This window comes from Trachymyrmex cornetzi, unplaced genomic scaffold (assembly GCF_001594075.2).
Source record: "Trachymyrmex cornetzi isolate Tcor2-1 unplaced genomic scaffold, Tcor1.1 scaffold37, whole genome shotgun sequence".
Lineage (NCBI taxonomy): Eukaryota > Metazoa > Arthropoda > Insecta > Hymenoptera > Formicidae > Trachymyrmex > Trachymyrmex cornetzi.
This window is the reverse complement of record NW_017298429.1, coordinates 620,800-642,809: the sequence shown is the minus strand read 5'-3', so window position 1 is coordinate 642,809 and position 22,010 is coordinate 620,800. Positions and strand designations below refer to the sequence as shown.

At 31.9% G+C, this 22,010-nt stretch overlaps 1 protein-coding gene across 3 annotated transcripts in view; it reads right to left on the bottom strand.

The window, feature by feature from the left end:
• The window catches only part of sick (sickie), a 180,085-nt gene that overhangs the window by 84,912 nt on the left and 73,163 nt on the right, over positions 1–22,010 (bottom strand). For 2 of the 3 annotated variants that reach the window (XM_018511347.1, XM_018511346.1), the window contains one exon: positions 17,011–17,180. In XM_018511347.1, coding sequence (XP_018366849.1) covers positions 17,011–17,180 — 170 coding nt within the window. Of the gene's footprint in view, positions 1–9,780; positions 9,955–17,010; positions 17,181–22,010 lie in introns of those variants that run through there. The other variant, XM_018511348.1, reaches the window with a different exon arrangement.

The window sequence follows — 22,010 nt, the reverse complement described above, 5'->3', positions numbered from 1 at the left end:
TTATTTCCGAGGAATCAGACCTACAATGATACTACCCAAATTTCTTCAAGTGGCGATATTTCAAAAACTTTATTCTGTATATTATATTAATTTATGTTATCATTGAAAATGACCCGATCGGGTTCGAAACGTTTGTTAATTTTGTTGGCTAAATTTGTATGTATGTTCTATTATTTTAATATATATATTTGTTGTTAATTTTTTATACTTTGGCTCTTTGCCCGTTCTTTACTTGAATTTATATAAGAAAATGATTCTGTAAAACATAAATATGTAAGCAACAATGTAACAAAATGTTAAATTCATAATCAGTAATTTAAATCACGCAGTGATTTTTATTGTATTGTGAAATTATTTTTTTGTTATATTATGTTCACTCCATTTAATTTTATGTATTTTATAATTTACTACTTATCTCTATCTATGTTTTTATATTTTATTATAAATAGATATTTAGATGAGAAAAAATATATTATGAAACATTGAACTATGATAAAAATCTTAATAAAATATAATATAAAACAAATTCAATCGCAAATAACATAAATTATCTGTCTTAAATCATTGTTTAATTAACAATTCTGTCAGCTAATTCAGTCCGGCAAACGCGTAAATCAGCAATTAAATATATACATGGTTAAATTCCTTTCAACTAGCAAGTTTTTGATGTATGTATATATACATGTGTATATAGATCCATTATAACATCATATACACACTCTTAAGCTCGAATTACCAAGTACCGTCCATAAACTTCGTGAATATAACAGGCTTGGTAGAGAAACGGCCTTTGACTCGTATTCGTACTGCGTGTTTAACACTAAACCCGGCTATCCGATATCTACATCACGCGTAAATCATCGCTTTGTCCTAAATTTATCCGCTATTTTACTGTAATGAAAATAATTGCAGCTGCCAATTGACTCAAATGCTCACGAAACGAAGAAGAACTGCAAAAGTTACTAGATTCAGTGAAAAAGATGAGAAAAAGGATAACGAATTATCCTTTCACTCGTAAATCGTATATTCTTAATATGTCCTTTAACTTATTTATTTTCGATGGAATAAAGAGAAAAGTAAAAAGATTAATCAGACTAAATGGAACGAGATGAACGAAATGGTTTGCAGTATTGAGAAATAAACAATGTAGTAGAAATATTTATATTTTTTATCTACTTTCAAAAACTAAATATTTGATATTTTTTTCACTTTCAAAAATATATAATTTGATTGAAATTGTCTAGTTAATCAATATCAAAATACATTATCGAATAATGTTAGATATACAATTTAATAGCTACATGTATTACTTGTTAATTTTATAAAACTTCAAACATTTCAATAAAAAAAAATTAATATATATACGGAAAACCGCATTAATAACATGATCTTTTAGAATGTCTTGTATAGTCAGTTTACGAGTTCGTTTCTCTCGATTTATGTAGTGACGGTGGGTCTCGCATCCATTTGCATCGCACGCACAGCTGGTGCAGTGCAACTCGTGAGACACACCTTTCTCGTTATATTCTTTGTTTCGACCTGCAAGAGATGCAATTTCCGTGCCCGTCGTGCAGGAACACGATACAATAATGCCTGAGGAAGGCACAATGCAAGCACGATATATATGTGACAGATTAAATTATGAGTGCATCCCAAAGATACATAGGTACATAAAGCGTTTTATAAATTTCCATTTTGCTTGTATGCACGTGATAAGTACACGATGAGTCGTAAAATTTACGTCGAATCATCGCGTGAAATGTGTGTTAAACGACGATTTTTAATTAAAAAGTTACTTTTTCGCTTTTGTGATTATCAATAACTGAATTAATTGATGAATTCTAAAAGGATTGTCTTAATCAATTGTATACAGAAATAAATTCGATAAATCATGTCACATGCTTATCAGAAAAGATTTTAAATTATATATTTTATAGTTTTCATTTTAATTTTATGATTATAGTGTATCAAATTGGTACATCACAATTTCATATGTTTTATATATAATACAAAATGTTACTCAGTAAAAGTCTTTTACCAAAAGAAAAATTATATTTTTTTTTTGCATGACAAAATGCAAGCCTATCGCAGATGCATTTCAGGATATCCTTTCTATTCCGAATTCTCCCTTCCATATATTGAAACCGAATCCGCAGTATTGTGTAGGTACATAAGAAGAAACTCTAGAGCTAGATGTTCCTATTGCTAAATCCAGAAAAATAATATAAAATTTAACAAAACTTTTAGAACACAAAAACAAGAGAAAAGCAAAAATAAAGAATCTATGATTATGATAATAAAATTAGTTTAGCATTTTCATAAAACATGAAATTTAAAGATTTTTAAACTTCTTGGAGAATATAATACGTAAACCTTTAATAAATAATTTTCTTTCTATCTATTCACCTTTTTCATAATATCAGTCTAGCAAGCGACAAATTAAATTAAAATGTCATATAACATCAAAAATTATTTTTTTATTTTTATAAAACCATTTTAAATCGCGCCGTTCCCTCGCCGTAAATATATATCTACGATTCTGAGGATCGATAGATATATAAAAAATGAGTCCCCAGTAGCAGGAACGCGCGCCGGCAACGTCGAATCCAGAAAAAGAGAAGTATTTCAATCCGGTGGGAGATGGTCGGCGGCGAGTCGCGAATATTTACGAGAGCAATATCGGAAATTAATGCCATGGTCGGCGCGTACCGACGCGACGCGACGCGACGCGACGCCCGCTGTGGCGCATGTTGCAACTGCCACCACCACCATCACCACCACCGTGCCATGCCGCCACGACGTCTTACCCCCAGAGACGTATTAATATCAGTGCGAGATGGAGCATTTCTTGACCGCAAACGGTGCTTTTACGATGTCTTTGTTTCTCGTTTGGTTATCGATCTAATTCTTATCGATACGTTTCATTAAAATTTTTAATTAGTTCTGACACGTGCACTGATTTTCAGGAATCAGTCGCCTTCAAACGCTAAAAGATTAATTTTTTATTTTGTTTGTAATCATATTGCTCTCGTATAGATCATTAAACGAATATTATAATTAAATCATATCATTGACAAAATAAAGAGTTAATATGAAAGTAGAAATAATTGAATACTGTTATTCTTAATAAAATATAAATATTTTATTAAGTAACACTTGTATTATATATACTTATAAAATAAAACAATATCTTTTCTAAATGTATTGTTTCTAATTTTTGAAAATTTTTATAATTTCTATTTTTGCTTTCTGTTAAAGATGATTTCTTAAATCAATTCTTAAAGCAATTTTTTGCTCATGCTTTATTTATATTTTTTCTCTAATCATTATCATTCGTTTTACTCTGCAAGTATACTCTATTTTGTAGTCATGTTACGTTATTTATGACGGCATCTCAGATTACATTAATTTCTGCCGTGCAGCCACATGTTTGAGTTTCGCAAGGACCATTATTATCGCGACGTTTGATTAATCGCGTTCGATAATCGCTCGATAAGAGTCTTTATTCAAACAAATACTATGTAATCAATTTTTACGCACACAATATACAATAATTTGTTCTGCGTTACGTTTCATTAATGGTTAGCGAAATTAACAATACGATTTTTTTCGCTATTTTCATTCCTTCGGTTTCTAATTATCTAATCAATATGTTTTATTAGCGTCTGTGAATGACCAGTAATGCGCATTTGTAACATTCTCGATGTAATCTAATGATTACAATTACAAGTAACAAACGACACAAGCTCGTCATTATTTGTTCATCATTTTGATATCGTCATGCTCGTCATTTGGTTAATTAATTCTATTTTCTGTAGATAATGAATTAATGTTTGCGAAAAATAATAAAATGCAATTACATAAAAATTCTATCTTCCGTTTATTATTGGCGTTCGTAACAACTCTTATCTGCAAATAATAAATTAATATCTTTAAAAATCTTAATACTTCCTTTTAATTAAACTAATGTTAAATTAATAAAAATTATATTACAAATACATTGAATAAATTATTTTGTTCACAATTGTTGTTTTTCTCAGCTGATATAAATAGATATTCGCAAACGTTTATAGAAAGAGCTAAGATAATCGAATAATTGCTTAGACGAACGATGTAAACGCGCCATATGTGCAATTCAATTGCAAAATGTATAAGGAAGGGAGTCACTATCTCTCTTCGTCGCTCGCGGGCAACAAGAGCGCGTGATTAGGCTGGTCGACCAGCAACGACAAGATACATATCGGCAGGGACGACATTCCTTTTAATTGCTGACTGCCAGGATCGGGCCAGCCGGTACGATTTTTCGAACGGTCGCCAATTAGAGATCCCGTCGCTCGATATAGAGAGAACGTTCTTTCTCTTATTCGCCACAACGAGATTTCGAAATTTTGCGCGAAGAGAATTTTCGCTGAAAAACTAAATATCATAATATATTGGGGGCACATCACTTTTTTAAGCTTAATGTAACATTATATTAATTATATTATAAATTTCATAGTAATACTAGAAATTTAAACGCCTATTACGGTCGAAGCTGGATCTTCGTTGCTTCAAATAATTCAATCTTGAATTACTAATATATACTGTATATGTACTTGCATATATACCATGTTGTAGTCTTTTTCCAACTGCGCGCCGAATTGTTTTTCCGGACTAAATAAACGCAATTAAAACTACTCTAGTAATCGCGAATTAAAATTGACAAGTAATTTTAATAATTTGATGCTACCATCAAGCATCATACATTATAAAGATGTTAATGTATTAAAACCGTTAATAAATTTATTGCGAAAAATTACCTCGGGTTTAAGTCTCGGCCGAGGTAATATTTTTCGCAATAAATTTATTAACAGTTTTAATACATTAACATCTTTATAATGTATGATGCTTGATGGTAGCATCAAATTATTAAAATTGCTTGTCAATTTTAATTCGCGATTACTAGAGTAGTTTTAATTGCGTTTATTTAGTCCGGGAAAACAATTCGGCGCGCAGTTGCAAAAAGACTACAATATGGTATATATGCAAGTACATATATAGTATATATTAGTAATTCAAGATTGAATTATTTGAAGCAACGAATCCAGCTTCGACCGTAATAGGCGTTTAAATTTCTAGTATTGATTGTGTTTCTCACATATACGGTCTAAAAATAAAGATATTGTTTCATAGTAATGTTATTGTGAAAATAGAAGGCATAATAACACTGTCAAAAGCTATTCAACACGTGTAAATAGTTGTTTCCAATATATTTTTGACTGTTGAACATGAGTCCGTTGGTCAAATTTGGCTATCACATCATTTTTTGCCTCTTTGATACCATTTTTTTCAAAATTGTGACGTATAATAACCTAAATTTCACCAACAGATTCGTGTTAGCAGGCAGAAATATTATACATCGAAAATGACTATGAAGTATTTCATTTTATGTATTTATTGATTTATTTTGTTTTAAAATATTATTATTTCTCTTTGTTATATATAAATTTCATTATTATCTGCACAATTATTTACCATTAAATATTAAGTTTTATTAAAAAATTTCTCTGAGCTAACTTCCAATAAAAAGCAAATTGGAAATGGTTGACTGAAAAATATTTCAGTGCTGTCGACAGATTTATGGAAATAAATATATTTTTTTAAATTAAAACGCGATTTAGATAAAAAAAATACCACAGACGGATTAACTGTATTTTATGTATTTTGCTGTATTTCATTGTCTTCGCTTTTTGACAAATTATTTATGTTGCTTGCACAAATATAAATTGTTATAAATTGATGTCGCGCACGAGTGTAAGTCGCATTAGCAAAGACCAAAGAGAAATGGAGGCGAGAACTGGGCGCGGATAGCGCCGAATAATTCATTACAGGTATTAGAAGTAATTACCGAGTCTTATTCAAGGAGAAAGAAAGCCGCAAGAAAGAAAAGATTTTATACGGCGCGAAGCGTAGCCTCGTTACAGCGAAGCGCGGGATAAATTTAGAGGATCTCAAGAGAAGAAGGACTTAACTGCCGCTTCCAGGAAGAAGCATGACGACGAGTAGAACCGTTCTTCCCCGCGAGGCGATATTATTACCGCGGTTCTTTCACGATCACCGTTTATCGTTGATATGCAGGCAAGGACGCTGTGCATACCGTTACGTTCCTTAAAATATACTTAAATTTCCAAAAGATTTTGAAGATGTTGTATATTGAAGATTGTGAAAAATGTTTGAATGTAATATGTCATACAAAGCAATAAAAAAAAATAAAAGTTTATTTTCTCTTAAATGGGATAAGTGCATTGTTATTAACAAAATATATGCAAAATAGTGGATCACTAGTCAAAGTGTTATACTCATTAATTTTGAATGAAATCTTGTGTCACTTTATTTTAATGTTGTTTCATTAGTACAATTTTTAGTGAAAAAATATATGAAAGAATCACTAGAAAATATTCGCAGTATTGTTTATTGAATAACGAAGAAAATAATTAAACATCGATAATAATTATTAGATTGTCACTGATAATTTTAGAATTAATAATATACAAAATTATTTGAAAAACATTATTGTGTTAAAATTTCTATTTATGATAATTTTTGAACGCATTTTAGGTATATCTTTTCATGGAAAGATTTTAAATATATTTTTTGGTTCTATTCTTTATATACAATCTAAAGGTAGAATTTGATCTCTCGGTGGACTTCTTGCATCTGAAACAATCACGATGCATAACGGTTCCGCCGACCTCCGGCCTGCTTGCCGCGATGCATCATCACTGATGCATCGCAAACAATGCACCATTCTAATTAATCAAAGCGAACTTGGCAAGAGCATCTCCTGGGGAACCATCGGCAAAATATAGTCCATCGATTCTCATCAGGGCACGGCCGGATCTTCGCTTCGGAACCAATCGAATGTTACTCTTTGTTTGCCGCGAATATAAAGGTTATGCATATTTAATTATTAAATTTTATGTTTTATATGCAATAAGAACAATATTAAAAACAATAATAAACAATAACATTAACCCTCGTAAAAAATAAAATAAAAAATGCAGAATAAAATTTAGTTGTTCAGTTTTAGAAAGAATAGCTAAAGAAAATTCTTTAATCCACATATCGACAGAATAATACGAATAAATTATGCAAAAATCGTCTAATAATATTTTAACGGTTTGTTTAGACTTTCGAAATTTAATTATTTCAATTATTTCAATTATGTTTTCGTATTTTTTTTCTTAGAATTTTCTTAATTTTTTTCTGATATTTTACACATTCTTAGAACATTTTTAAATATCTTTAATGTAATATTGTTATAATGTATTAATTTATATTCTTTTATAATCATTTATAAATGGCTTGAGTGTCGGTTTCTCTAAAACGAGTTGTCCAAATGATTCAATCATTACGCACGAGCGCAACGTTGTCAACTCGAATAATCCCTGTTTACGCACTACGGTGAATCCTCGTTTTTCCTACTTGATACGCACGATTGGTGACACACGAGACGACACAGCTCGTTCTCGTTTCACTAAAGTCAGTTGCGCAGAATTTAGCCCGCGAATCGTGCGATCACGAAACGTGCTTGCCCAAGGATCTATTTCTGCGGCCATTCACATCGAAAACATTGACTCACTCTCGTCGACTCCGCGGATGTCTTTGAACTCGTTCGCTAAATAAAGAAAGGACGAAGAGAAAGTAAAAGGAAAAGATTCATTCGGGAAATTGTTTGCCTAGAAACAAAAAGTTTACAAAAATAAAATAAAATGATAAAAATAAAAAATAAAGTTTGCATTAAATTTGAATCAAATTCTCATTTCTATAACCTACTTACATATATATAAAATAAAATGAATAAATCGTTTATATATAGATTTTGATGCAAATTTTTTAAAGCTTTTGTGTACGATTATTCGTTGCGTTTAAAGTTGAAACGACATTTTAATGATAGATCAGTCCATTCATAGAAATTATCATCGATGATTTTTTTTAACAATAAAAACGATTTTCAACATCTTTATTTAATTATATTAACGATCATGAAAAAGAATTTGCATCTTTATATCTTATGATTCAGTTGAGTGTTTGAAATCAAGGATACTTGGAAAAATATCCGAAGGGCTCCTCCCTCTGCATGTTGGTGACGGGAAATGAATTTTTTAAGCTGGTTTAATTAAAGGATCCTATTACCCTCCACATTTCATCGCTATTAAAATTCCGCCCGAAATTTCATGTTCTTCCGCGTATTCTTTCGCGAGTGATCGTCGATTATTCCACAAAACAGATCATACCTCCAAGAACAATATTGATAATAAATTATTTATTTTTTATATTAAAAGTTTGATACTCATAAATAAATATATATATAAAACATCTAATATAATTTTTATACATATGCAAATGTATATTATATGTATACTTTGTAATATAATTTAAAAAACGTATTATTAGTTTGTTGTAAGATAGTGTAAGACTACTGTTCATTTTCCATTTCTTTTAGGAGTGCGTAAGAACGTTATTATGAAGACATATTGTTTTGACTTTCGATAATTCTTATTATTCGTGACACGGTTGGTTGCAAAATGCGATTTCCTATGTACGTGAGAGAGCATAATTACACGATAGCAGAAAAGAGAGAAAGAAGAGCACCGTGAGTCGGTCGGTCGCCACCGATCTATATCGAGAACGGAAAAATGCAAAACCAGATCCGCCCGGTCGGTCGCAACCGATCGCCACGGGAACTTGGAGAGACCGGTTAGGACCCGCGTCGCAGGTCGCGAGCCTCAATACCTCCAACCTACGACACGCGATTCGAATCAGCGGCCATTGTCATTTGGCAACTTGTATAAAATATAGAGAAATAGAATTCGAGCGCCATAAAAATAATAATACATTATTCTTACACTGAGAAAAAAAAATGGTCTGGTTGGATTAAACAGCAATTCTGGTGGAAAATGGACGAATCAGAATTTTCTGGTTATGTCTATTAGAATTCTAGTTGAGATAACTAGAATTCTGATTAACATAATTATTCTGGTAAAAATAAGAATTCTAGTAGATTTTACTAGAAATATGGTATCAACCAGAATTCCGGTTATCTCAACTAGAATTCTAATAAATTTAACCAGAAATTTCTGATTCGTCCATTTTCAACCAGAAATTTTTTTCAGAGTATAATTTATCCGACTTTTGTATCAATAAAGAACGCCATAAACTTGACTAAAATTTTGATTAATTAAATAATCTTTTTGTTTTAATAAGATATACAAATTAAATAGTTGAACATATAAGTTTACAGTACCATTTTGTTCTCGTTTATTTTTCTATTAGTTAGTTCAAAATATTCACTTCAGTGAAAACGCAATTTTGTTAATTTCCATAATTAATTCCATGCAATCTATATAAGAAGATGGATGTATAAAAAAAAAACTTTACTGTCTACTTTTCCTCGAAGAACTTACACATAGCGGCAATGTGTACACGTAGCGCGCGATTCAGGAAATCCTAAATATACCGAATAACCGGTTTCATCGTCGCTCGTCCAAACGAATGAAAAAATAAAGAAAAACATACAATGAGGTATAAGGATAAGAATACGTCGGAAGCAGCAATAAAATAAATATAAGAATTCTTTCCATCTACAACAAGTGATATATCAATTCATACTGTGTCAATATTAGAAACAAACAAATGTTCATTAGTTACATTTTATTTTTTAATACTTCTCGTCTTACTTCTATTTTACGGTCTTATGTTTCATTTCGAACTAATTCGGCGAAAAGAATGCTGGAATACCTGTGTGCTTCTGGTGAATTTGGCAAACTTCGTGCCTTCCTGTTACTGCCGCCCCCACTGCTTCCGCTATTTCCCATGATGCTGGTTATTCTCTTTTTTTCTCTTCGAATATTTTGCAGATGACTCTTCTTAAACTGACGAGAGTAACTGCCTCAAGTGGCACTTTATGTTATATCATTGTTAATCTATATTGTTTTTTATTAAAATAACTCAGTACTGTTTTATTGTTAGAAATAAAGTCATTTATATATTACTTATTGGTTTAATTTCTTACAAATGTATTAAATCAAGATATTACAACTAATATATATCAAACTTTACTTCGTCTCACTTCATTTCACAGCTATTTATTCAATTTTACAATTTTCTTTGTTGTTTTATTAAGGAGTGGTTTTACTAAAGTTATAAAGGTATATAAAAAAAGTTTGTAATAACAATAATTTATTAGTTCATCCTGTTTATTATATCTTCGAGGTTGCGAGTTAACGATCGAGTCGTATCGAGAGATGGACCCGATGGTCCCTTCCTCTCTAGATTGTTATTATCCTCACTATAATAAGGGTTCGTAAAACGTGGGAACGAGACACCGGTGATAAAAGAGATCTACTTCGGATTGAGCTTCTTGATATCGTTTCGCTGATCCTCGTCGTCGATCGAATGGCAAAATTTATTGTTTAGAGATCCAACGTCGTTTTCTATTCGTCAGATCCCAGATCCTATTTTATCTTGTACGTTTATTCGTCTTATTTATTATACTGGAATTATTCACGCTCCGAAACAAAATATTTTTTTTTTATCTTTTAAATGAAAGCGAGATTGAACTGGATGAGAAAAGTTTGTGTGAGAAAGAGATTCAATATCGACTGCTTACATAAAGAAATTCTTGATCTTACTTGATATGATTGATAATTTTAAATATTTTAGGATTAATTAAATTATATTTTTATTAAACGTATTTTATAATCTTCTTATCTTCTGTTATCGACATTATTTTTACGTATTATTCGAGGTACTGATATATATACAGATATCCAAATGATACCTCTTAGCATTCTCTTTTTACACTAATTACGCCTAATTGTGTTAATATGATATCACTTTTATTTTTTTCACTGATGTTACTCTTCTAATAATATAATAGTAATAATACTTATATTTTCTTTTATAATTTTCACACCATTTTTTACACTTTTGGTTCCTTTTTCTTGAATAAAAATCTGTCTGAAAGACAAGAGTTTTGTTAGAAACTTCAAATTCAATATGTATGTCGATTTCCGTACGGAAATCGTCCTGAGAAATCGAAAGCAATCGAAGTACCTCCTTTCTTACGAGACGCTGAATAATTCACCCTCAAAATTCATACATATTTCATCAATTCTGCCTGATCCTCAATTCTTCGAATTCTCGCTATTGTGTCACGTTATCTCTTCAGCGATTGATCGATCTACGAATTCTTGTTCCCAAAATTTTTAAGTTTTATAGAAAAATTATCCTCAGATTTTTATCTTCCCCATAGTGACGCGCAGTTGCAACAAGTTGCAGTCTGTAGATTACAACTGCGAAAAATAACGAAGATTTCTTCAAGTACTCCGCAATTCGATGTTAGCGTGCCAACAGACACTTTCGTCGTGAATTGATCCGGCTTGCTGCTCGATCGACCGACTTATCGTCGATCGTGAGATGAGATCAGGTTAGATCTACAATCGACATCCTTACGGGATCGATGCAAAAAGACGAAAATACGGAGAAGCTCTCGACACTTTGAGTGCAGCAGAATAAAAAGTTACAAATGAACGAGTAAAAGTTAGCAGATTTTTATCGTAGAATTAAATCTATATTAGGTAATATTCTTTTTTCATTAATATTTATTTTAATTTATTATCACATTACGTACATATGTCTTGTTATAATTTATAATATAATTAAATTAGCTTTTAATTTTAATTATATGTTTCAGTTCAGTCAGTTTACTTATGTCACGATAAAAATTTTAATATAAAAATTTCATTTATCTTATTTTAAATCATTGTCATAGGAATATTTTATTGATTCCACGAATTAATTTTCTTGGATTAACTCTTGATTAAATAGAAACGATTAAGATGACGTCGAGACTTCCTTGCAGATCAATCTTCCCGTGTCAAACACATCCAAACAGATTGTATCACGAGAGCGTTTTCCTATCACGTTTAAACATAATCCATAAACGTATCGTCAACTTCCATCCTCTCTTTCCGAAATAATACCACTTACACTTACGCGATCACTATCGATTCTTCGCGGAGCCGAAATACCGACACTTTATCGCATTCCGCGCGTGATCGAACGGATCCATCGATTTTACTACATTTAAAAAATTCGCAAAACTTATTCGAGACGATAAGACGACGGGGGAGAAGAGACGAGAGGAAGCCCAAGAAACCGTTCGACTCTTGAGAGAGCGTCATCGACTTGAGCGACGACGCCTCATGGCGACCACGGACGACCACCACACTCCGCCGCGATGGTCATGGTGGTGTGGCCATGGTGTGTAGGCATCGTTGATGGCCCGTTTCGAACTGAACCGCCGCGAAAGGCCCGGCGAGAGAAGAGAGAGCCATTCCCGTTCCCATAGCACGTGGTGCTTTCTCTCTCTCTTTCCCCCCTTCGCTTTGGTATCTCGCGACCCTTCACCCTTGGTCCCCCTCTTCCGCCATCGGCATCCCTCTCGCTCTCCAGTTCACCTTCCAGCCCCCTTCCGATGGGGGCTCACACCGGCTTCCCCATGCAGATGCACTCCTCTCCCCTCCGTCGCCCTTTCTCTCTCATCGGTCTACCCCGCTTTATCTTATTATGTGTTTCTCTCGCACCTTTCTGATGTCTAGCTGGACGTCTAGGCTCTCTCTCTCTCTCGCTCTTGCTCTCGCTCTCACTCTCGATCTCTCTATGGTACTCCAGTGTTACTGTGCTTCTTTGTCTGAATACAGCCTTCTCGCACCCTCCTATATCCCACCTCATCTCCCTGTCTCTCTCTTTTATTCCGTCTCTTTCTCTCTTCTTCGGATACACCCTCGCAGAATCGGTCCTTGTTCTCCGTTAGCCTCTCTCTTTATTTCTCTTACAGTACCATTCCACCTCCAAACGTCTCTCTCAGTCTCTCCTTCGCTCGTTTTAGCTCTTGCAGCCTCTCTGGAGCCCGCTCTCTTCGATCCTCCCTCTCTTTCGAGGTACGCAACCAGCCAATGGCGGGTTCAGTCTTCCCTGAGAACCAACCAATGTTGGTGGCACGCTCGACGGATTTTTAAACCATTTTTATGCTAATGCCCCGCGCCCGATGTGCACGTGCACACATGAGCGTGTGCCATGGATGGATTGTGTATATGCTCTAACGAGATATATGCGTACGCGTGTGGGAAAACTTTTTTGTCAGCCTTAATATTCATCCGTCTTTACACACTTTTGCTTGTTACATTTTTAACGAACACTCGAGAGTTCTTAGATTCAATTTTATCTACGGTTCTTTAAAATTTATTAAACTGTATAAAAAATTCTCTTTCAAGAAAAAAAAATTAAACTATTAGTTCCGATTCAATAAAAAGCCATTCGTAATCTTATATAGTTATAAATAATTATGAATTAGAGGAGAAAATATTCTCTCTTCGACGTATTAAGCGTCAAGGTAGTAAATCGACAAGGAGGCTTTGTTCTTCATTCAATTTCGAGGAAAACCTGTTCGCTCTAATAGATTATAATGAATTTTCTATACAAATATTCAATAAGTATATTAAATTTAATAAACAAAATTATTTATTGCAATTGTATTCAAAAACTTTCAAATATTCAACAAAAATATTCCAAAATCTTTTTCTAATAAAAATTATATAAAATTCGCTAAAATGTTTTCTTAACGAATTCAGGATATATATTTTGAAGCTCCAAATATATGTTTCGCAGCCTTAAGAGTGGTCCATAACGCGCCCACGCGGGGGACTAGGTATACACTATACACTCGGGGCATAATGGAGCATTGTTAATATGTTAATGCGCGGCCTGGCCGAGAGCCCCGGCATCGCGTTTCTCCCGCCCGAAGAATCGTTACGCGCTCCATTAGATTCAGGCTCGAATGCCCCTTTTGCTTGAAAGAGATTTCTTTCGGTATTTCTGTTATCTAGACTCCCGCAAGCCAAGGATTTTCTAGTCCAGACGCAAACATCCCTTAATTCGAATTTTATATGGTACGAAAAATCTATAGGATCTAATTTAAATATTTCCTTTCATAAATCATATGCAACTTTTCCGAAATATGAGACACAAGTTAGATATCCAATCATATGAAAAATTTACAATAATTTTATTGGACAGAAAAAAATTATCCTCAAACTAATTTAAAAAATTAATTGTTAAATTTAGAATACTTTAATTGATTAATTCTATTTCTAAATTTAATTGATTAATTCAAAAAATTTCTATTTCTAATTAGCAATTATCTATTGCTTTTAAAAATTTTAAGTAATTTTTTATTAAAATTATTTGAATTTTTTATTTATTCTAAATAAGATTAAAGGAAAAGTTATAAATAAAAATATCTAAATTTATCTGAAAAAGAGTGTTCTGATTCGATATTATTATTATTAATTTTTCAATAATAATATAATAAAATAATATAATTTTATATAATTAAATGTTAAATCTCTATTTTAATTAAAGAGAAAATCATAAATTAAAAACAGAAAAATTTTAATCTTAAATTTGGACAAATTTTATTAGATATGCTGCGAAATGTTACTCGAATTATTTAAGATACAATTTAGGGACATTACTCATCAAAGCAATTCGTCGTTCAATCCAAGAAAATACTACAATTTAAAAATATCGACCTTGACTTCTGGCGCACGGCATCGCCGTGCGTGAAGTTGCGTCCACGGACGATTAATAAGAACGCAAAGTCAGTCACCCCTAAAATAGCTTTTAAAAGAGCTATGCCCTCTTTTTCTTCGTACTTATCTCTGCATATCTTTTCTTTAATTTATTGCTGCGAGAAGAGAGAGAGAGAGAAATAATATAGTATATACATTAATTTTCTATTATATTTTGTAATTTTACATTGATCTTATGTAACTTTTATTCGATTCTGATATTTTATAATTTTATATATGGTATATATTTTATATTTTATATTAAAAATTTTAATTTATCCATTATTCTAAATTTTTAAGGAATATAATAAATATCATTCTCTCTCTTTCTCTCTCTCTCTCTCTCTCTCTCTCTCTCGCTCTCTCTGTCTCGCTTCCATCTTTCTCTCTTCTGGGTTGTTGCAATTAACTGCAGTGTAATTAAAATATTTGAAGTTGCTCGTTCTCGGTTGTAAAACGCGTTTTCTGCGTACCGAAACATTGGTATAACTGTATGTTCTTTACTCGACATCGACAATGCGAGGAAGTAGACGAGAAAGCCAAAGAAAGAGAAAGAGGGAAATATGCTGGGTGATTAACGCAGACATTAATGAACGCCGCTGCCCAGCCGCCGTTCCACAGGACGTTGGTATCGATTCGACTACGCGACAGGAAACAAAGCTCTCGACATAGATCCCGGGTCACTATAAAATACAAATGCCACACCAAACAAAGCCTGCATCAAATCATGCGAAAAAAAAGAAACGAGAAAATAAATTATTTTTAAATAAAATAGTTAAAAGAATTAATTTTCAATGGAAAAATAAATATAAAGAATTTGGTTAAGAAAAAAGAAAGATTATAAAAAAATAAGCAATTCAAATATGTAACAATAATAAAACAATTCATAAAATACGTAAGTTTTAATATTAATTATAATAACATCATAGCTATATATAATAAAATTAAAAAGTGGTTTTCTTCAAAATAAAAATAATTTCCGAAATAACTACTAAATACATCTTATGATAGTACTGTGTCAAAATATTGGAATAATGTAAAAACTTTCTGTGTGAGCGTTAATAAAAGCCTCTTAAGTTTTCGTTAACTTTTGATATGTATTTCTCATCATTTAACGGTGCACTGTAATCTGATTTAACGGTTTTATTGAATTGCAATAACTCGATCGCGGCCGAAAACCATCAAGAAACGAGTCCTGAGGACGTAAGTTAAATTTAAGCCGAATTGCGCTTAAAAATTTTCTTCCAACATTTTGTATTATTAAATCTAAAACGTCACTGTTCATTTATGTAATATATCCTTGTCGACTCATAAAAGTTGATCAACATGAAAGAATCAGTAATTAAGTCGGAAAGGCTCTCATTGCACACATCGCATGTTGCTCATCGCTATAATTGGCTAATTTAAAAATAAAATATTCTCAATGGTAAAGCAGTGAAAAATTACTAGGCACCAGCTGATGAGTGGTGTGTGCAATCGGGATTGTAGGCAAACGGGATCCTCCCAATTAAGTCGATGTTAAAATTAATTCAACTTTATGAAATATCAGTCATTGATAAACATGCTGCATAAATAATATTTAGTTAACAAATATAAAGTTGATTATTGTCTTGAATAGTGTGATATCATAATTATTGATAAAGCTATGATTCCAAATTATCAAACCATGATAAATAAGTACCACCGATTACTATAACAGATCTTGTATATATCTACAGAAAATCCTCAGGGATTCGTACATCGCCATTTTACCGACGTTAGGTTATACAGTAAACCGATAGTCGGTTTCAGAAGGTTGGATTGCGAATAGTCTCTATAGTCGGTATGGTTTATGGTTACCCATTAACGGTATGGTAAAGAGGATTAGAAATTTCAAAAATAAAAAAGTAAATCTGCATAAGGGTAAATAAGGTGAAGATTATTAAGAAAAAAAACTGTTAAATACATATAAGTTTAAAAGATCTTAAACGTTAGAAGTTTTAAAAACTCTTAAAAAATTTTATAATTAAAAAAAGTTTTATAACCTAAATAGAAAAAATGTTAATTCAAATGTGTAAAATTCAAAAATCAATCAAACTTAAGACAATTTAAAAAGTATTAAAACAAAGTGTTTAGATCTTGAAAGTTTGCTTGTTGATAATACAGATATTTGTAATTTTAAAGATTACCCGAATATTTGAAAATCCAAAATTTCAAAATTCTTTTCACAGTTTCGAAGATTCTGAGATCTCTTTTTAAAGGTTCTCAAAGTTATACATATTCTTTTCATCAAAATGCCTTTATCATTAGATAATCATTATGATAATCGATTTTTCTGCCGAAAGGAGTGATTTACCTGGGCATATCCTGTAGCTGCTTGGCTCGCTGTTTGTAGCGTGACAGGGCGAAGAGCAAAGCCAATACCGGCCACAGGGTTGATCCTGCTGCCAATTCACCCGGGTTCACAGCACCTACATCCGCCCCCAGAGCCCGCAGTGCTCCCACGCACAAACTCACGTTTTCAACCTGTACAACACGGATGCGAAGCTTTGTTATTGATCGTCTTTTGGTTTCATAACATGTGATATTTACTGCTTTTCTTGTAAAACTTTATACATTTTTTATTCTTAATAATTAAATTATTTTCTTTTCGCACACACAAAAGTCAAAATTTCAAAGTTGATTTCCAAATTATTAAGTTAATTCCCAATGTTATATTTCGATCGTAATATAAAATATAATATGTATTTAAATTTTTTCAATATATAATCAGAAAGTTCTCTTATTATTTCTCTATCAATGAAGATGCAAATATCGAAAATAGTTTTCGATATCTAACAAGAATCAGTTTTGCTGTTTCGGTCAGAGACCGAATGGAGGTAGAGATAACGTCCTCTACAGTGAAGAGGAACAGGAGAGGAAAGGTGGAAGAGTATAGAATGTCCTCGAGGAGGTGCATACAAAAGCCCTTGCTGGCTTTTCACACAGTACACCACACGATACATATAACGCAAGAGTGAAACGTGACCGCCGCGATCATGGCTACCTTACACACGCGTGCCCACCGACCTCTCGTTTCCATTGTTTCTGATCCCGGCTTTTGCCCAGAAAACGAGCCGTGCCAAGGCATGAAGGCACTATAGGGTAGTACAAGAGAGAGCCGATGACTCACCTGGTCACGGAAACGTAGGTATCACCCTATTAATTTAATCGTAAAGTTCATTACAAGAAAAGCGTTAATAAGAAAATAGAAGAAAATAAAGAAATGATTTAGAAATTACAGACACTAAATTCAAGAATTCGTATTGATATATCTATAATTATAATGATATTTCATAAAAAAAATTGAAAATAACAGAAATAAACATTAAAAAATTAGCTATACAAATAAGAAAAATTTAGCTATACAGTAACATTTATTCACGTCATTTATTCAGTTGTAGAATTTAAATTAGATCCGGTTTAATTAAAAAACTTCAACCAAAAGAATTATGTAAAAACTAACTGATATTAAAAAAAATATGACATTAAATAAAATATAATAGAATTAAAATTAAAGCATAAGGAATATAAAATATTTTGTAATTCATTTATAATTTTCGGACCTTTACTCTGTCTTAATCGCTTCCTTTGACAACTTAATCGGAATGCGTCATGTCACGCTACAAGTCTTCGTTTTTTTTTAAGTTAGAGAAAAAAAGAGAGAAAGCGAGAGGAAAGAGATATTAAACGTTGTATTATCGAGACCTGAATCCTTATCACGATCCATTAGTCTTGAAAAAGGATATCTCCAGAAAGAGCCGCAGCTCATCGCAAAAGGCGAAGTTTACCACGAGTAGTTTCAAGTTATCCTGGTGAGATGACAACCGTAAATGGCGATGATGCTTTTTAATGCATTCCGCTATCTCCTCCTTACTGAACGTGTAAAAGGATCATTGTAAAGAACAGCGTGTGTGGTTCGTGCTGTATTTAATTGCGATCCAGAATTACGCATTTCTTCAATCAGTTTCAGCAAATTTTCAGTTTGGCACCTAAAAACTTTATTCTGCCATTTCTATTTTTAATGAATATTTAAGTTTTCATACATGCACATACAATACCTCGAATAATACAATTTATAATTGGCAGTTAAAAATTAGATTTCTCGCGTGTTGTTTGTATATATATATATATATAAAGTAACTATCTTTGCTGATTACAATAAAGCAAATGCTAATTTTCTATTTCGATTTTATCGATTACAGCAATGTCAATAAGTGTATTAAAATATAATGTATAAAATTTTATCATTAACATTTATCTGCTAATAAATTGGTTTTTAAATATCAAGAGAGATTTCTAAATTGCTTTATAAAAAAAATATATAATTTAAAAAAGAATGACGATTCGTTAAATCGAAATTAATTAAGTGCCGATACAAATATATACGTTAATATTTACAAGTTACAAGTATCTGCGAGTTACAATCCCCTTCAAAATACCCCTGGGGCCTGCGAGTCTGCAGTCCCAGAGAAAAAGGAGAGAGAAGGAAAGAAAGAGAAAGAGAGGTCGAGGTCCAGATATGGTGGGAGATGTCCTCTTATGGTAACGTCTTCGCTTCTGCGATTCACGAGGGAGAAAACGAGCAAGAGAAAAAGAGTGCCATAGAAGGACTCTTTTTTTCTTTACATCTTTTTCTTTTAAATCTTTTTGGTCTTTTGTATCAAGAATGACGAAATATAAAATAATATGTTGTATTTATCTTTTCATTCCTCTGAGGAAACTACTATAAAGAAACAGGAACAATATTTTAAAAACTAACAACATTAATTTATAAAAAATGTTTAACTATAGATATGGCAGATTATATTACCATAATTTGTTACTAAAATTTTTCTTTTCTTATTATTACAGTTATAATTAAATAACTGTAAATACAAGAGTTATATACGTTGAACTTATTATAACAAAATACAATTAGAATCCTGAGAGTCTGTCCATTTTGTTTTCCAAATACCTAGAATTGTGCTTAATTAGTGCTTCATTTTTAATAACTTTTTCATTAATGTTTCTTTATAAAATTTTTTTGCAAAAATTGATAAATTAATTACAAAAAAAGTTAACGAGTAATTAAAAGAGTTAACGCTTAATATAATGCTTAATGAATTGAAAACATACACACAATATCTATTTTGTGTGAAAGTAGCAAAATGGCATTACAAAAAACATTACACGCTTTTTGCTATAATCCCTAATAACGGACTACGTAGATAGACAAAATATTTTTAGATTACTCATGTCTTATTCACGACTCTTCCCACCTAATAGCAAAATAATCATCGCCTAATAATCATTTGTCTTATTGTAAACCAGGTATAATCTGTTGTACTGCGATTATGTTAAAGAAAGTGTCTAGAAGTAACTAAAAATTAAACACACAAGTATAGAAATATAGAAAATCATTTCTCGTGTTTTCGAATAAATATTTGACATTTTAATGAGTAAATAAAAGACTAAACAGCAGTATAAATGGTTTATATGTATAAGATATTAAATTTCTTTGACGTATTTCACAATTAATTTTCAAAAATAATCAATTGCAATAAATTATTATAACAGTTTAATAATGTAATTTAAAATATCCCACAACATAAAATTAATTTGATATCTATAATTAAAATGCATTTAAATCGCACGTAATAAAATTCGCAATTAGAGATTGTGGTTCGTGGAATTCAGGATAAATTTCCTGGAAACTTATTTACCAAACGAACGCGATTTAACGTAGCGGTTTGAGAAAGAGCGAAAGGGAATTCCTGGCGAAGTTAACCTGATTTTCTAAGACACCTCTGAGTGAGAGAGAGAGAGAGAGAGAGAGAGAGAGAGAGAGAGAGAGAAGATGCGCAATGTCCGCACGACATCCCGGAAATGGAAGCGGCAGCTGGACGTCCCAACGCTCGCGCTCGTTAAAACCTGCAATTAGCGCGATCCTTCAGCTTCGAAACGGCGAAACGAATCCAGTCTTCGGTCAGCAGATCTAATTGATTACACTCGCTAATGGACATACTAAATCCAGAATTGCGTATGCTTAAATATGCGGAAATATATTTTTTTTATTTATTAGGATATTTAACTATTAAAAAGTATTCAATTATTATAAGTCTCAATTAAAAAATATAATTAATATAGCATAGTATAAATATTCAATAAATAAAACCATTTTTGGTATAAAATTAAACCGTAAATACTATAATAATAAGAGAATTTATCACCTATTAAAAGCTTAAATAAAACAAACAAATCTACATAAATTAATTCGCTTAATTTCATGAGCGTGTTTTTCATTAATAAAGTTTAAATGAAGCTATATGTGTAAAGTTATATAAAGTAGACTCGACTTCGCGACGCGTTAATTGTTTGGTTTACATTACGGAGGAATTTAATTAATGCCGTACTGTCATCTTTTGTGGAATTTCCAAAAGTTGGGTCGACGGCCCTTTTATTCGAGGCAAAGAAAGAATTTAACTGAAAGTGTGGCGGATCAATTTCGTGATTAGTGCAGATTATCGTTCGCCTTGCGGGTTTTAATTAAAACCATTGCTGAGAACGTGCTTCAATTTAGCCCACATTATAGCACGAATTTCTCGCCAAAGAAAACTATTTACAACCTGTTTCCTATTCGTTCTCGTTAAAATTATTTAAAAATCAATAGTAAAATAATGAGTATGCAACTTTCATTGAACTAAAGCAAGGTTAAAAGTTAACTCTAGGGATAAAAGTCTGGGGATAACAATAATAAAATAATAATTAAATTAACAATAACATAATATAAAAATTTTATTAATTTATGAATTTTATGTAAAAAAATTTCGTCCTTGTTATATAAAAGATTTATATTATGTATCAAAATAAATATTTAGACATCTAAAAATATGAAATTCCAAATACCTGAGAATTCCCATAATATATGCTGTTAAAATTAGAAAATCTGAATCTTTGAAGTCGAGATATAAAAGAATCTCTAAGGTTTCATGTATTAAAATTAAAAGATAAAATTTTAAGGTCTCCAGGATCTGATTACAAAATTAAAAGATAGAAAAGTTGCAATACCATCAAAATTCCGAGTCACCCGGTGTAATCCAATAGGGTCCAAACAAGCCAGCTTAATGGTTACAACGACCGACAGAATTCGCGGAATGTATAACGGGAGCATGATAATCTGTGGCGAAAAATGAACGGTTCATGAACGGCTTCGAAAAGCCGGAGGATCTCGTAATAATCGTTCAGGCATTCTTAGCAAATCGTGCGTATTAATTCGCGCAAAATAATCCTGAAAATGTAAGGATTAATTTAGAAAAGACGATATCCAAAAGTTTT